The sequence below is a fragment of the Panulirus ornatus genome, chromosome 51 (assembly GCF_036320965.1).
Source record: "Panulirus ornatus isolate Po-2019 chromosome 51, ASM3632096v1, whole genome shotgun sequence".
Lineage (NCBI taxonomy): Eukaryota > Metazoa > Arthropoda > Malacostraca > Decapoda > Palinuridae > Panulirus > Panulirus ornatus.
Window position 1 is genome coordinate 3,428,140 of NC_092274.1, and position 18,702 is coordinate 3,446,841.

General features: G+C 38.9%; 1 protein-coding gene across 6 annotated transcripts in view; it reads right to left on the reverse strand.

Annotated features, from left to right (window-relative positions):
• LOC139764840 (kinesin-like protein KIF2A) overlaps positions 1-18,702 on the reverse strand; it is a 100,648-nt gene that overhangs the window by 18,194 nt on the left and 63,752 nt on the right. For all 6 annotated transcript variants that reach the window (XM_071691828.1, XM_071691829.1, XM_071691824.1 and 3 more), the window contains 5 exons: positions 14,234-14,291; positions 13,133-13,285; positions 7,704-7,866; positions 4,210-4,304; positions 495-657 (listed from right to left, as the gene is read on the reverse strand). In XM_071691828.1, the coding sequence (XP_071547929.1) occupies positions 495-657; positions 4,210-4,304; positions 7,704-7,866; positions 13,133-13,285; positions 14,234-14,291 (632 nt within the window). The remainder of the gene's footprint in view (positions 1-494; positions 658-4,209; positions 4,305-7,703; positions 7,867-13,132; positions 13,286-14,233; positions 14,292-18,702) is intronic.

Here is an 18,702-nt window from a genome sequence, read left to right on the forward strand (position 1 = left end):
CTGTTCTCTGGCGCTAACTTGCTGATGCAGGAAATGGCAATCAAGTGTAATAAATAACTAAATATTTTTTGTATATGTATGGGTGAGAGAATGGATGTGTCTTTCTTTGTCCGTTTTGTGGTGCTACCTCACTGACACATGGGGTGGTGATGCAGTTTCCTATGGGGTGGGGTGGTGCCAGGAATGGATGAAGGCAAGCAAGCATGAATATGTTAATGTTATGTATATATATGTATGGGTATGTATGTATAAATAAATAAATAATAAAAAATAATAAATAATGTGCATGTATGGACATAAAAGTAAATGGGTTGATGTGTCTTTCTTTTTCTGTTCACTTGTGCTAATGCTAGAAATGGCGATCATGCACAACATACAAATAAATATATACAATCAGTACATGTATACACCTATGTATATATGAACAGGAAGTTATGAGTAAGAAATCATAATGATGAAGCAAAATTTTCACCATACTTTTTCTTTTAACTTACTTGTAAACGAGTTCATTATGGCAGGTTTCATCAAAAGCATAATCGAACCTGAAGTTCTGATTCTCAAGAAATTTTGTCAGGTCTACTTTCGTTCTAGGCTCATGAACATACAATGTGTTTCTCTTTGGAATGGTGATGACATCTATTTCTCTTTTACTCTGCTCTGAAAATATAAAAATATTTTGTTCTAATATAAACTGGTACAAGATGCACAATCCTAATTTTTTACCTTAAAAGGGGTTGGGGCTACATCCATGAAAAATATTATGAAAAGTTAATCCATAACCCATGCAATCTATCAATCTACCTACATCTCCAACCTCCACAACATTCTACGATCAGCAAAACATCTATTTACCTGCTGAGCTGCCCTCTCTCTATCTACCTCTGGATTTTACATTGAGCATATCAACATTTCTCACTATCTAGCTATGTTGAACATGATGCTTGCTGTTTAACTCTGATGCCATGAGCATAATGGCCCATTAAGATGTCAAACCAAATTTATAAAGGAGACATGAAAGGCCAAGGTAGACCAATGATAAGAGAGAACTGGGGAAGATCTGCAAAACCTGTTCTGTTACACATCTGCAGTCATAAAAGATATGAAAGGACAAGCCCAACAATCTATCTTTATACAAAGAAATTTTCTCAGTCTACCACAACTTTGCTCACGTAAACCATTATCTAAACAGCCACTTTGTTCCCCTAAACTTCATCATAATGAAAATCCTATAAAATACACACACAAAAATCCCAACAACATTCATACATTTTACTCATCTTCTGTCCTCAAATAGATTCCCAAACATATCAATCACATACATTAGTTGTATACTTTGCACAAAATCTTTCAAAGCCCAACCAACTAAGCAAAGACTTAATGGTTTATCTCCAAGCACTTCCCATTAATTTCCTCAATGCCTGTTCTCTTTATATCCACATACACCTCAAAACCCCTCTACTTCCTGCTCTGTATTATCAAACTCCAATATCTTGTTATGATTCACACAAAACAGGTTACACAATCTCTTTCACTAGCCTGATTGAGAGCTCATCTGTCAAGCATAACATGATAGCCCAAAATTAACTCAACTGCCAGTGAATAACTGGTCAGTGTGCTCAAGGTAACAATGGTACCAAACACAATTCCAACCATGCTACTCCACTCTGTACTGTTGGTTACACTAGCTATGCTAACACTACACTAGAAAATGATAAGAGCTATCCTCCTCTCTCCCTTTAACCCTGATGATGAATTTCTAATACCAATGCTCTCCTAATCAGATCCACAAATTCTGAATGCTTACTTATTAAACATTCATAAAGTGACCATTCAACAGATTCAGGTTTTGTTTCAATTCTCTTATCTTAAAGTAAAATGCATTACTCTATCAAATTTTCTCATTCCTAAATAACTTTTCTTTCGTCTTGCACCCAACTTTCTTCAACACTGCCTGCAACTCATAATGTCCCCTACATGTACCAACATGCAAGGAGTAGAGTGAATTAGAACAATTTGGTATACCAGGGTCAATGTGCTGTCAATGGACAGAACCAGGGCATGTAAGACGTCTGGGGTAAACCATGGAAAGGTCTGTGGGGCCTGGATATGGACAGGGAGCTGTGATTCTGTGCATTACACATGACAGTTAAAGACTGAGAGTGAACAAATGCACCTGTTTTCCTGGCACTACCTCAGTGAAACGGGAGGCAGCGATGCTGTTTCCTGTGGGGTGGGGTGGCGCTGGGAACTGATTGAAGACAAGCAAGTATGAATATGTACATGTGTATATATGTATATGTCTGTGTATGCATATGTTTATGTATGTATGTATGTTTACGTTATGTATGTGAATGGGCCTGTTGTCTTTTCCTAGTGCTACCTCGTGCACATGCGGGGGGAGGGGATGTCAGCTCATGTGTGGCAGGATGGAGATGGGAATGAATAAGGGCAGACAGTATGAATTATGTACATGTGTATATATGTACATGTCTGTGTGTGTATATATATGTATACGGTGAGATGTATAGGTATGTATATATGTGTGTGGTCATGTATGTATATACATGTGTATGTAGGTGGGTTGGGCCATTCTTTCGTCTGTTTCCTTGTGCTACCTCGCTGATGCGGGAGACAGCAACGGGTATAATAAAAAAAAATATACATTATTATTTTTTTTTTTGGCTTTGTCACTGTCTCCCGCATTTGCGAGGTAGCGCAAGGAAACAGACAAAAGAAATGGCCCAACCCACCCCCATACACATGTATATACATACGTCCACACACGCAAATATACATACCTACACAGCTTTCCATGGTTTACCCCAGACACTTCACATGCCCTGATTCAATCCACTGACAGCACGTCAACCCCGGTATACCACATCGATCCAATTCACTCTATTCCCTGCCCTCCTTTCACCCTCCTGCATGTTCAGGCCCCGATCACACAAAATCTTTTTCACTCCATCTTTCCACCTCCAATTTGGTCTCCCACTTCTCCTCGTTCCCTCCACCTCCAACACATATATCCTCTTGGTCAATCTTTCCTCACTCATTCTCTCCATGTGCCCAAACCATTTCAAAACACCCTCTTCTGCTCTCTCAACCACGCTCTTTTATTTCCACACATCTCTCTTACCCTTATGTTACTTACTCGATCAAACCACCTCACACCACACATTGTCCTCAAACATCTCATTTCCAGCACATCCACCCTCCTGCGCACAACTCTATCCATAGCCCATGCCTCGCAACCATACAACACTGTTGGAACCACTATTCCTTCAAACATACCCATTTTTGCTTTCCGAGATAATGTTCTCGACTTCCACACATTCTTCAAGGCTCCCAGGATTTTCGCCCCCTCCCCCACCCTATGATCCACTTCTGCTTCCATGGTTCCATCCGCTGCCAGATCCACTCCCAGATATCTACAACACTTTACTTCCTCCAGTTTTTCTCCATTCAAACTTACCTCCCAAGTATATATATATATATATATATATATATATATATATATATATATATATATATATATATATATATATATATATATTTTTTTTTTTCATACTATTCGCCATTTCCTGCGATAGCGAGGTAGCGTTAAGAACAGAGGACTGGGCCTTTGAGGGAATACCCTCACCTGGCCCCCTTCTCTGTTCCTTCTTTTGGAAAATTAAAAGAAAAAACTGAGAGGGGAGGATTTCCAGCCCCCCGCTCCCTTCCCTTTTAGTCGCCTTCTACGACACGCAGGGAATACGTGGGAAGTATTCTTTCTCCCCTATCCCCAGGGATATATATATATATATATATATATATATATATATATATATATATATATATATATATATATATATATACATACATAGCAGGAGCGGGGGCTGGAAATCCTCCCCTCTCTCTTTTTTTTTTAATTTTCCAAAAGAAGAAACAGAGAAGGGGGCCAGGTGAGGATATTCCCTCAAAGGCCCAGTCCTCTGTTCTTAACGCTACCTCGCTAATGCGGGAAATGGCGAATAGTATAAAAGAAAGAAAGATATACATATATATATATATATATATATGTATATACACACATGTATATGTGTGTGTGTGTATATGGGTGAATGGGCCATTCTTTGTCTGTTTCCTGGCACTACCTCATTGATGTGGGGAACGGCGATCCAGCATAATAAATAATACAAATAATAATTCACGTACAACAGTCACCTTTTTTGTTTAGAGGTCTTTTTCTAACAGCAACTGTAATCTGATGCTCTTCTAAAGGATCACCATCTTTCAATGTCCGAAATTCCAACTGCGATCTGTAAGTATATATTTTTACACAATTCGTTAGTCATCTCCTTTCATGATTAAAGCTTTCAAGCCCAAAAATAATTTCACACACCATTCAACAAAAATCGAACACAGACACAAGACACCAATATACCATACACAAAAACCTGGAAATGGGCCACCAACAGGCAAAGGCCCGTGTCAGACCAAGCAAAGGTCCAGCGATCTCTAAAAAGAGAAAGAAAAAACTAAAGCCTTTTTCACAAGGTTTCACTCTTCAATAAATTTTCTCTAAATCAGCTCATTAACGCTTTCATAATTCCCAACCACATATATACTTTTCAAGCACTGACAGAGGACATTAATTATCTAATTATAAACCTAAAAATTCCTACCGGGTCAAGGCATTTGGACTCATACACACAAAGCTCATCTTCCCGAACATATATCAGAACCATTCAGCAATTTTCATCCGTGAGTCAGCCTTACATTGCTTACTCCCTGCATTTGAACTCAAGAACATTATGTTCATCTCTTTAAACTTACCTGTGCAACCTCTACCTGGTCTTCTATCTATTAAGAAAAATGATACAGAAAAGGGCATGCCCGACCATCTTTGGTTCTTCTTGTGGCACTTATCTAAAGGCAATGAACATACCAATCTTCATGACACACTTTAACCATCACTACAATTTTATATGACTTCAGGATAAACCTACTGTGCTATTTTCACCCACCTATCACCATCTGACCCTTGTCTGTGAGTTGCAGTTTGACAGTTACCTTTAAACATTCCAATTTCTGATTTTTATTTCATTTCCTGTTCATGTAAGAAAATGTGAATTTTGGATTTCGGTAATGAATCCTTTTCTTCCTTTACTTTCTGTTCTATTCTGTGCGACTCCATTACCTACTTCTCTGTATTCCTTATTTCTTCCAACTTTTCAATTCCATCCTTGTTAATAAATCTTTTTGTTTTTTCACCCATTTCTTAGTCTATTCATCCACAGTTTTCAATTCCAAGATATCTTTTTCATTTTAAATTTTCTTTTACTGCCTTATATCAGTTGACAGCATGAAAATGCTGCCAACACTGATTTAATCATCTGCTTACTTTTATCCACTTATGATCTACTCTTAATATATCTTACTTCATATATCTTAAGTCAGTAACGAATAAAATTATCTCCAGTTTGCCTGATGTCATTATAGTTTCTCGAGATGCTAAATCAAATAATCTTAAAAATGTTTCTTATCTTACCTGTTTTGCCATATGACTTTTCTGTACACATCAAGACCTATTAGCTTTGGTAATGTACGCATATGACTGATGAAGTTCAAGATGGCCAAATGCACTGATGGAGATGCACTCACAGTGAATGGGGACCTGGGTATGACTATAATCAATAAAAACAAACAACATGCACTCACAAAGGAATGGATCTGGGGGTTGATATAACACCTAGCACATCACCAGAACATCACATTAAGAGGAATGTTAATACAAATAAAGTTCATGGGTAAATTAATGTTCATAAAACTATTCATAGCCCCTGTTAGATCCACATTAGAATATTCATGTCTGATTACCTTACTTGATGAAATAAAAACAAAGAGGTCCCAAGAAAGGCACAAACGATGCTGTACACACACAAAGGGAAAGATGAAATAAGAGAGTCATGATCAAGACTTCAGTGTTTTGGACTACTTTAGCATTTGTCAATATATCTAACTTTTTTTTAATAAACAATCATGGGAGGAATATGGGAGAAAAAAAGAAGATAGTGCAATGAAGTTTAGCAACAGAGATGTGGATTAAATGGACAAAGTGAAAAGAGAGAGAGAGAGAGAGAGAGAGAGAGAGAGAGAGAGAGAGAGAGAGAGAGAGAGAGAGAGAGAGAGAGAGAGAGAGAGAGAGAGAGAGAGAGAGAGAGGGGGGGGGGGGGGATTGGTGCCCCAAGAATGCAAACTTTCCTTCCTGTAATGAATAAACTCATAATTACACAATGAAGGGCCTGCAGGATAATGGAGTACTTGTCTGTTACTATAAGACATCAAGAAATCTATAGAAGAAGCAATCTTTTCATCACTTACTGACAAAAATGGCTTCAAGTACACTAATTAGGAAACTATAAAATATTCTTTATATGTGTTGAACCTAAGTTATAGAGTAGGCATCACCAAATAATTCATCTCACTTGAAGAGAGACACAGAACTGCCAGAGTGTGTACAAAGGAAATCAAAGATTGTACCTGAAGTAAAGGAACTGAAGCTACAGGATGACTATATTAGCCACAGAGCTACCAACACTAGAAAACAGAATGAAGAGAAAACAAGATTATGGGTAACAGCTGATATGGCAATGCAGATATGGATCATATCTTTATCATAAAGAATAGATGAACTAAAGAAAACAAGAAACTAAGCTAAACAAAACAAGCTATGAAAAATTGAGAAGAAATACTTCTTCAGTAATGAAGAATGCTATGAAAGGGATAAGCTTAGTGAAGAATCAGTGAATGCAAAGTTTTAAGGTTCTTAAAAACTTTATGAGAGTAATGACAAATGAAGAGATAAGACCTCACAAATATAAACACTTCCCCTCCATAATGCAGTCACAAATAGCTACCTACACGTACACATACAATTTTCCTTCTCTCAATGTGTATGAACATGCCCGTATGTATCAAAAAGTATTTCTACATCTGCAAATAATGATCTGAAAAATCTTTCCCATAAGTGTCTCCTCTCACATACTCATGTCAAAAATCTGAATTATACAAATGAAGCATTAAATCCCTTACAACATTTTTATCTATATTAAGTATACTGTTTTATCCAATTATTGCAAGGAATACGTATTACCATTCTCAGACATTTTTGTACTTCTCCCAAATCATCCATTAAAAAAATCAATATCATAAACATCTACTGAGAAATTAGAAATCTTTTTCTATCTATACACAAAAGAACAGCCATTTGTTTGCAAAAGCAACTGTGTGACAAAGGTGTGAAAGGGCAGGGGAAAAAATCAAGAACAGTTCTGGATCTTATGGTGTCACAGACCCTTAAGAAAAAAGAAAAAAATCAATGAAAGAAAGGGCAATCCCCTTACGTCTTCAAGATCAGTGCTACTGTGATGCTAATGTCAAGTGGTCCAATACCTGACTACCTTTTCAGTCCTTATCATTACTACCATACATTTCGATTTTTCTTGCTTGATAACATGTTATAACTTTAGCCTTTCTTTTAACAGCAATTGCACTATAACCTTTAGCTTGCAGACCTTTTTGGTGCACAATGATTTTCACAATTACTGTTCTGAATACACAACAATATATGAACTGCAGAAACACACAATGCTATCCATTTTGATAAGCATAGTAATAATAACAAAAATAGGCAAGTATTACAGTATTACATTCACCTGAACTCCCGGATCATATTCAAAAACTCCCACTGAGGATTTCCTGGGTCAAGGTTCATCAGTGCTTCTTTCTCTTCTTTCTTTTCCGCTTGCTGTTTTCTACGCTCCTCCCGCTTCTTCTGAATACGATCCACTTCCTTCACAACATTACTACGCCGTCGAGCTGATATTTTTAAGCCAAATTAATTCAAAGATTACTCCAGAGTTACTTAAAACTACTGAAAAAGTATACATGCCTCAAACTATGCAGTGGTAGTGCTACTCATATCATGAATCCAAGGGACACTCTTACACATATTGCTTTACTGTGCTAAAACTATTCTTCAAGGGTTACATGCATATTCTGGCTTAGGCAGATAAAAACAAATACATCTAAGAAATCTAAAATATTTCAATAAATGGTGACTAGGTAAAGAACAACAAATCAATAATTATAAATCATGTGTTATTAAGGAAACAATTTATTTAGAAAGGAAGTAAACTACTCCAAGGAGAAACTTCTTTAAACTTCTTTAACATAAAGGCTAAGGGAAAAATTTCATTTCCTATAAATATACTGAATATTCTAAACTCTATTCCCATTTACACAAGGTAGGTCAAGTGCATACAGCTTTTAACTTCACTAGTACATCTCTTCATATGCACTGTACACACTAAAATAAGCTCTTCAGAATTCTCCACTTTGGGATTCTTTGATCTGTCAAGGAAGGCTACCATCTTTATAAGATTATCCATTAAAGCAGCATCAATACACAAATATCAAGTGCTGTCGTAAACCTAAGCCCCATATGAAAGACATCCATAGACAAAAGTGTATATCCCCTCATCAATTCTATACAGTATCATCTCAATGACTCATATATCAGGATCTGCCATGAAATTCTAGTTAAGCAAAGCTTTACGACAGCTAGAGTCATTCAACTTTTCACTTGAGTAGCAAACCTATGACAAATGTGACCACAACACCAGTACATAAATGCATATTATAGAAAGGAATGTTTAAGTGAGAAGATGGATATACAGCTTCAACAAGACATCAGTCCACTTTATAAAGGAGGCAACCTCAAAACCTGGTGAAATCTTTGGAGATCTACCCCAACAGCCTGGGCTCAGCCCAGGTTGTTGGGTTGGTTGCTGGTTGACCAAGCTGTTGTAAGCCACAGCCCTCAAGCTCACATAGCCTCAACAACCTGTCTGGTGCAGTACACTTTGTAGGTACTCTTAAGACTTCACTAGTGTGCATCCCATGTTGCTTCTGATGATAGCTAGCAAGGTGTTGATGAATCTCGGGCCCCGGGTGTTTAAGGTGTTCTCTTTCTTTGTGCATTCTGCAACTCTGGATTTCAAATAGTATTCTAAAAGGTTTTCCACTGCTATTATGCCAATAGGATGCGACTTCCTAACATAAGTTGGTAACCACATTTTCTAGGATTTTCTGGTTTGATGACCTCTCCTGTCTTTGCTCCAGGGAGTATAGCCTTAGAGATTTTATCCATTCTCAGCAATCAATTTCCATATTTGCATAACTATCAGCTGTGAAAGATCTTCCTCTTTACACTTTCTAACAGCAATTTCACTCGCCCTATACGGTGATGTTAGAATGAAACAATATTCAATTTCTGAAATAATCAGAACTTAGAATAATTATAATTGGTTTTTCTTCCCTTGCCTTGCAGGTCTACAGGGTCCATCCTGCCATCCTTCAGGAATAAGCCTACCATCTATCGACAAAAGGCAACCTCCATTGCAACTATAATGCTTCTCAGTTTCACATCTTACACATGCAACGCACACCACAGTTTCCCATCATCCTCTGCACATACAAAAGTTATATAATTCTCATCGGTGAGACTTAGGAACTGAAAATATACAAGTCTTACAACGACCCAAAGACAACATGCTCTTTAACCCTTAAACACAACATATGGGGGAAGGAAGACTGTAGGTAACAGTAGGTAAGCAACCACCAAGAGGGAGGCATAGTGCCAGTGCTATCTGCTGGGTGTTTGGAAAATTAGTGACAGTTATGCAGGAAGCCAGCATTTCCGTAGTGGTCGAGTTGCACTCCTCTGACCCAGGTGGTTATCATTTCTCTCTAACTCACCTAAATATGGACTGCTGACATTCTGTCTACAAACATACAGTATCTCCTTGTCACACAAAACACTAAACAACATTTGAGTCACACAACTCATTCTTTGTAACTCGATTTTCCTGCAGTGAGTGTATGTGCTAATCCTGCCTTTTGGCAAAATGGTAGGAGCAATCTATAGAAATGATATATAGAAACATCAGGCAGGAAAAACAGGAAGAAACATTAAGTAGAAGATGTAGAGAGGAACATCAGGTTGGAACATCTGGGAGGAGCCTTCAGATTGCCCTCTACCAGTGGACTGTTGAGGGTAAGGCACTAAAGGATAAGAAGTGACACGAGTGCACCAGTTATGGAGACTCTTTTGCCATAGCCATCCCCCAGGCAAAGTTTCCAGATATAGCAGGCATCAGAGATAAAGATAAAAAACTGAAAAGGTAAGGATTTGGAAACTACCTTAGATAAGCTGATGATATGCAAGGAGAGATATGGGAGAGATGAGTACAGTTGAGAAGAGTCACTAGGTTCCTTAAAAGAACAATGAAAAGTAAATGTTTAAGTATGGAAGTGAAGAAAGTGTTAAGGGACAGCACAGGCCTTCCCGATCCTGACCTATGCAGCCAAAAAATGGATATGGGACGAATAACTAGGTCAAGAATCTAGGTTGTGGGGATGAGTTATTCGAGAGGGGCATGAGAGGTGCATGTAGAAAGACTGCAAGACAGGGAGTTTAAAAAAGTGTATGATAGTACAATATGATGGTTTGGTGTGAGAGGAAGACCTTTTGTGACATGGGGAAACAGAGTGGAAGAGTGCTGGAGGGAAAGACAAGTTATAGTAATGCATGGAATGGTGTTTGTGAGGGAGGTATGTAAGGACAGGGATCAGTGGAGATTCTTTTGCCATGGTCACCTACTTGATGGGAGTTCCTGGAACAAAAACGGCATCACAGACACAGGCAGATAATTAGACAGATAGCAGAGCTCCGAAAATTTTGGTGGGGTTTCCAATATTGGGGCTTATAAAAAAAAATGAGAAAAAAAACAAAAAACTTTAATCTTGGATATCTCAAGAATATGTTTAAAAAAGAAAAAGGAAAATCAAGAATACTTACCTTATTTGGTGCTGAACACATTTAAACTTTGTCCAACAACCACTGGTATACCAGCTGGTAGGCTTACTGTTGCTGACCCAACTGATTCTGACAACGTTTCGAACACCCGACCACTAAGATACAGTTACTGAACTCTCATGCATTTCTCTTTTCCATACTTGCTTACTGTTTACCACGATAGCAAGGCTTTATCCAGAACAGCCTCTTTCACTCACATTCACTCTCTAGCTGCTAAGTGTTATGCTTTGAAACAACAGCCCCAATCCACAACTAGCCCCTACAGATCTTTCTGTGGTTTACCCATATGTTTTCATTTTATGATAATTACAGACTTCACACATTTGGAGACCTTTTTAAGTAATCATAGATAATGATTACATAATGCTACATAACACACACACACACATATACATATCATCCATTCCTGGCGACACCCTGCCCACAGGATACAGCATTGCTATCCCGTTTTAGCGAAGTAGCACAAGGAAAAGAAAAAAAAGGCCTCATTCGTTCACAGTTAGTCTCTAGCTGACATGTGTCATGCAAACCACAGCTCCCTATCCACATCAAGGCCCCATACACCTTTCCATGGTTTACCTCAGACATTTCACATGCCCTGGTTCAGTCCATTGATAGCATGTCAACCCTAGTATACCACATGGTTCCAATTCACTCTATTCCTTGCATGCCTCTCACCCTCCTGTATGTTCAGGCCCTGATCGCTCAAAAACTTTTTCACTCCATCCTTCCACCTCCAATTTGGTCTCCTGGTTATCCTTGTTCAGTCCACCTCTGATACATATATCCTCTATCAACCTTTCCTCACTCATTGCTGAAGGCAACAAGTATCAATATGTACATGTGTCTATACACTTATGTATATGTATATGCTGAAATGTACATGTATGTATATGAGCGTGTATGTATATACATGTTTATGTGGGTGGGTTGGGCTATTCTTTTATCTGTTTTCTTGCGCTACTTCGCAAACGCAGGAGACAGCGACAAAATATACTAAAGTTTGGTAAAGTGTGTGAAAGAAGAAAGCTGAGAGTAAATGTGAATAAGTGCAAGGTTATCAGGTTCAGTAGGGTTGAGGGACAAGTCAATTGGGAGGTAAGTTTGAATGGAGAAAAACTGGAGGAAGTGAAGTGTTTTAGATATCTGGGAGTGGATTTAGTAGTGGATAGAACCATGGAAGCGAAAGTGAGTCACAGGGTGGGGGAGGGGGTGAATTGGAACGATGTGGTATAACAGGGTCGACGTGCTGTCAATGGATTGAACCAAAGCATGTGAAGCATCTGGGGTAAACCATAGAAAGTTTTGTGGGGCCTGGATGTGGAAAGGGAGCTGTGGTTTCAGTGCATTACATATGACAGCTAAAGACTGAGTGTGAACGAATGTGGCCTTTGTTGTCTTTTCCTAGCACTACCTCACGTGTGCACGGGAGGTGGAGGGGTGCCATTTCATGTGTGACAGGGTGGCGACGGAAATGGATGAAGGCAGCAAGTATGAGTATGTAATGTGTATATATGTATATGTCTGTGTATGTATATGTTGAAATGTATAGGTATGTATATGTTTATGTGTGGGCATATGCGTATATACATGTGTATGTGGGTGGGTTGGGCCATTCTTTCATGTTTCCGTACGCTACACTGCTAACGCGGGAGACAGCGACAAAGTATAATGAAAATAAAATATATACATATATATTCATATTCATCTTATACTTTATATTATCCCAGGGATAGAGGAGAAAGAATACACCCCATGTACTCCCAGCACGTCGTAAAAGGCTACTAAAATGGGATGGAGCAGGGGGCAGGAAATCCTCCCCTCCCATTTTTAATTTTCTAAAAAAGGAACAGAGAAGGTGGCCAAGTAAGAATATTTCCTCTACGGCTGTCCTCTGTTCTTAATGCTACCTTACTAACATGTGAAATGGCGAATATGTATGAAAAAAATTAATAGGTATACTGTTGATATGTATATGTACATGCATGTATATATGTGTATATGACTATTCTCTCTGGAAAAAGGGAAATTTCTGCTGCATAAGAATGGCATTCAAAGTTTCAAACAATAAATGAACTTCTGTGCAACACCATATATACTTATGAGGTATACAAACACTTTTATAATTGAGATGAACTTGTATGAATATTTTAAACATTTACAAGAGCCCTAACATTACTGAACAGGGGAAGATGTAAAACTCACAGGCTGGGACAGAAGATGCTTTGCTTACAGTTGATGAAGATATATTTTCTGTGGACCGAGCAGGTGACTGGCCAATCTTGTTTTGTAAATTTGATCGTACCTCTCCATTTTGGGGAGCTTTCACGAGGTAGCTGGGACGAGGTCGATTAAAATCTGAAACAATAAACTTATAAATTTTTCTTTCTTTAATATATATGTGCAAAACATAGGTTCTACCACAAATAATCTAACTCTGGACATCTTTTACAATCCTCATTTTTCCCAAGGCCATATTCAAGACATTTTTGGAACTTACCAGTTTATCTTGCTTTTCATCTTATCTACCAAGGATGGTTTCATTGTGAATATCTTCTATTTTTCACTAATACCATCTAAACACAGAGTGCTCTACTTTTGTGAATAACTAAAACTAAATATGTTTAAAGTTGATGTACTTTGCCTTAAGGCAATGTGAACTATTTCCACACCATTTAAGTTTCCTATGCCGTGCATATCTATTGTACACAAGATATACCCTAAAACTGAATTTCTATTCAATATCTTGCCTTTAAATTCATTTCATGATCATGAATGCATTTTCTGAAATAGCCTAACTTACATACAAGATATTACTCCATATTACTTTTGACCTCACAAACAGACCTCCAATTGTCTGTTTTCCTGGTGCTACCTCACTGAAGCAAGGAGTAGTGATGCTGTTTCCAATGGTATGGGGTAGCACCAGGAGCGGCTGAAGGCAAGTAAGTATATGTACATGTTTATATATGTATATGTCTGTGTATGTGTATGCATATGTACATGTGTGTATATATATCAAAATGTATATGTGCGTGTATGGGTATTTATGTATATAAATGTGTATATGAGTGGATGCGCCATTCTTTCTTTGTTTCCTGGTACTACCTCGGTGATGTGGGAAACAGCAATAAAGTATAATAAATAATAATAATCAAAAGTGTGTGTGTGAAAAGAAAATTTAGGTCACTAAAAAAAATTACACTAATGATAATCTAAATTCCTATTTCTTTATTCTTCATGTATATAACAGACTATCCTAAGCAATTCCCTGATTTTTCATAAAAAATCTATGAATTAACCAACCTTTGCTTCTTGTGACTGGAGCTGCTGCTGGTTGTGTGATCTGTGACTGCCGTGAATACTGTGGACCAATGAAAATATATCATTATATGTGCTGAAATACATTAGGCAAAATCTTATAGCTCTTCATTTATAGAAAACATTGTATCTGCCAACATGCCTGATGTCTAATCACACTTAAAAAATTCTGAATATCCTTAACAACATATATACACATAACTCTTATACCCATACATACACATATACAGACACATACACATTCATACTTGCTTGCCTTCATCCATTCCTGTCACTACCTTGTCTTACAGGAAACAGCATTGTTACCCCCTGCTTCAGCAAGGTAGCACCAGGACAATGGGCAAAAAAGGCCCATTCGTTCACATTTAGTCTCTAGCTGTCATGTGTAATGCACCAAAACCACAAATCCTTATCCACATCCAAGTCCCATACACTTTTCCAAGGTTTATCCCAGAATTTTCACATGTCCTGGTTCAGTCCAATGACAGCAAGTTGACCCCGGTACACCCAATTCATTCTATTCCTTGCATGCCTCTCATCCTCCTGTATGTTCAGACCCCGATTGCTCAAAATCTTTTTCACTCCATCGTTCCAACTCCAATTTGGTTCCACACTTCTTGTTCCCTCCACCTCTGACATATATATTGTCTTTGTCAATGTTTCCTCACTCATTCTCTCCATATGTCCAAACCATTTCAACACACCCTCTTCTGCTCTCTCAACCACTCTTCTCATTTCCACTCATCTCTCTACCCTTTCATTATCTACTCGATCAAATCACTTCACATCACATATTGGCCTCAAACATTTCATTTCCAACACATTCACCCTCCTCCATATAACCCTATCTACAGCCCATGCCTCGCAACCACATAATATTGTTGGAACTAACATTCCTTCAAACATACCCATTGTTGCTCTCCAAGACAACTTCCCTCCTTCCACACATTTTCCATCGCTCCCAGAACCTTTGCCATCTCCCCCACCCTGTGACTCGCTTTCACTTCCATAGTTCCATTTGCTGCTAAGCCCACTCTCAGATATCTGAAACACTTCACTTCCTCCAATTTTTCTCCATTCAAACTCACATCCCAATTTACTTGTCCCTTTACCCTAATGAACCTAATAACCTTGCTCTAATTCATATTCACTTTCAACTTTCTCCTTTCACACACTTTTCCAAACTCAGTCACCAGCTTCTGCAGTTTCTCACTTGAATCAGCCACCAGAGCTGTATCATCATGAACAAAAACTGACTCACTTCCCAGTACCCCTCATCCCAAACAGTCTGCATATTCGCCACTCTCCAAAACTCTTGCATTCACCTCCCTAACCACCCTATCCATAAACGAATTAAACCACCAACGGGACATCACACATCCCTGCCGGAGACCGACAACCATTGGGAACCAATCACGCTTCTCTCTTCCTACTCATACACATGCCACACATTACAGGAAAAACTCTTCACTGCTTCTGGCAGCTTACCTCCCACACCATATACTTTTAAGACCTTCAACAAAGAGTCTCTATCAACTTTATCACATGCCACCTTCAGATCCATACATGCATGATCGGGGCCTGAAAATGTAGGAGGGTGAAAGGCGTGCAAGGAATAGAGTGAATTGGAACGATGTGGTATACCGGGGTCAACGTGCTGTCAATGGATTGAACCAGGGCATGTGAAGCGTCTGGGGTAAACCATGGAAAGTTCTGTGGGGCCTGGATGTGGAAAGGGAGCTGTGGTTTTGGTGCATTATTACATGACAGCTAGAGACTGAGTGTGAACAAATGGGGCCTTTGTTGTCTTTTCCTAGCGCTACCTCGCACACATGAGGGGGAGAGGGTTGTTATTCCATGTGTGGCGAGGTGGCGATGGGAATATATAAAGGCAGACAGTATGAACTATGTACGTGTGTATATATGTATATGTCTGAGTGTGTATATATATATATGTACATTGAGATGTACAGGTATGTATATTTGCGTGTGTGGCCGTGTATGTATATACACATGTGTATGTGGGTGGGTTGGGCCATTCTTTCGTCTGTTTCCTTGCGCTACCTCGCTAACGTGGGAGACAGCGACAAAGCAAAATAAATAAATGAATAAATAAAATATATATATATATATATATATATATATATATATATATATATATATATATTCTTTTATATATATATATATATCTTCTTTCTTTCTTTTAAACTATTCGCCATTTCCCGCGTCAGCGAGGTAGTGTTAAGAACAGAGGACTGGGCCTTTTTTGGAATATCCTCACCTGGCCCCCTCTGTTCCTTCTTTTGGAAAATTTAAAAAAAAACGAGAGGGGAGGATTTCCAGCCCCCCGCTCCCTCCCCTTTTAGTCGCCTTCTACGACACGCAGGGAATACGTGGGAAGTATTCTTAATCCCCTATCCCCTATCAAGGCAGCAGGTTTGGATGGTATTGCAGTGGAATTAATTAAAAAAGGGGGTGACTGTATTATTGACAGGTTGGTAAGGTTATTTAATGTATGTATGACTCATGGTGAGGTGCCTGAGGATTGGCGGAATGCATGCATAGTGCCATTGTACAAAGGCAAAGGGGATAAGAGTCAGTGCTCAAATTACAGAGGTATAAGTTTGTTGAGTATTCGTGGTAAATTATATGGGAGGGTATTGATTGAGAGGGTGAAGGAGTGTACAGAGCATCAGATTAGGGAAGAACAGTGTGGTTTCAGAAGTGGTAGAGGATGTGTGGATCAGGTGTTTGCTTTGAAGAATGTATGTGAGAAATACTTAGAAAAGCAAATGGATTTGTATGTAGCATTTATGGATCTGGAGAAGGCACATGATAAGAGTTGAAAGAGATGCTCTGTGGAAGGTATTAAGAATATATGGTGTGGGAGGCAAGTTGTTAGAAGCAGTGAAAAGTTTTTATCGAGGATGTAAGGCATGTGTACATGTAGGAAGAGAGGAAAGAGATTGGTTCTCAGTAAATGTAGGTTTGCGGCAGGGGTGTGTGATGTCTCCATGGTTGTTTAATTTGTTTATGGATGGGGTTGTTGGGGAGGTAAATGCAAGAGTTTTGGAAAGAGGGGCAAGTATGAAGTCTGTTGGGGATGAGAGAGCTTGGGAAGTGAGTCAGTTGTTGTTCGCTGATGATACAGCGCTGGTGGCTGATTCATGTGAGAAACTGCAGAAGCTGGTGACTGAGTTTGGTAAAGTGTGTGAAAGAAGAAAGTTAAGAGTAAATGTGAATAAGAGCAAGGTTATTAGGTACAGTAGGGTTGAGGGTCAAGTCAATTGGGAGGTGAGTTTGAATGGAGCAAAACTGGAGGAAGTAAAGTGTTTTAGATATCTGGGAGTGGATCTGGCAGCGCATGGAACCATGGAAGCGGAAGTGGATCATAGGGTGGGGGAGGGGGCGAAAATCCTGGGAGCCTTGAAGAATGTGTGGAAGTTGAGAACAATATCTCAGAAAGCAAAAATGGGTATGTTTGAAGGAATAGTGGTTCCAACAATGTTGTATGGTTGCAAGGCGTGGGCTATGGATAGAGTTGTGCACAGGAGGATGGATGTGCTGGAAATGAGATGTTTGAGGACAATGTGTGGTGTGAGGTGGTTTGATCGAGTAAGTAACGTAAGGGTAAGAGAGATGTGTGGAAATAAAAAGAGCGTGGTTGAGAGAGCAGAAGAGGGTGTTTTGAAATGGTTTGGGCACATGGAGAGAATGAGTGAGGAAAGATTGACCAAGAGGATATATGTGTCGGAGGTGGAGGGAACGAGAAGTGGGAGACCAAATTGGAGGTGGAAAGATGGAGTGAAAAAGATTTTGTGTGATCGGGGCCTGAACATGCAGGAGGTTGAAAGGAGGGCAAGGAATAGAGTGAATTGGATCAATGTGGTATACCAGGGTTGACGTGCTGTCAGTGGATTGAATCAAGGCATGTGAAGCGTCTGGGGTAAACCATGGAAAGCTGTGTAGGTATGTATATTTGCATGTGTGGATGTATGTATATACATGTGTATGGGGGTGGGTTGGGCCATTTCTTTCGTCTGTTTCCTTGCGCTACCTCGCAAACGCGGGAGACAGCGACAAAGTATAATAAAAAAAAAAAATATATATATATATATATATATATTCCCTGGGGATAGGGGAGAAAGAATACTTCCCACGTATTCCCTGCGTGTCGTAGAAGGCGACTAAAAGGGGAGGGAGTGGGGGGCTGGAAATCCTCCCCTCTCATTTTTTTTAATTTTCCAAAAGAAGGAACAGAGAATTGGGCCAGGTGAGGGTATTCCCTCAAAGGCCCAGGCCTCTGTTCTTAACGCTACCTCGCTAATGCGGGAAATGGCGAATAGTTTGAAAGAAAGAAAAGAAAGATATATATATATATATATATATATATATATATATATATATATATATATATATATATATATATATATAATGTATGTATGTTTACATGT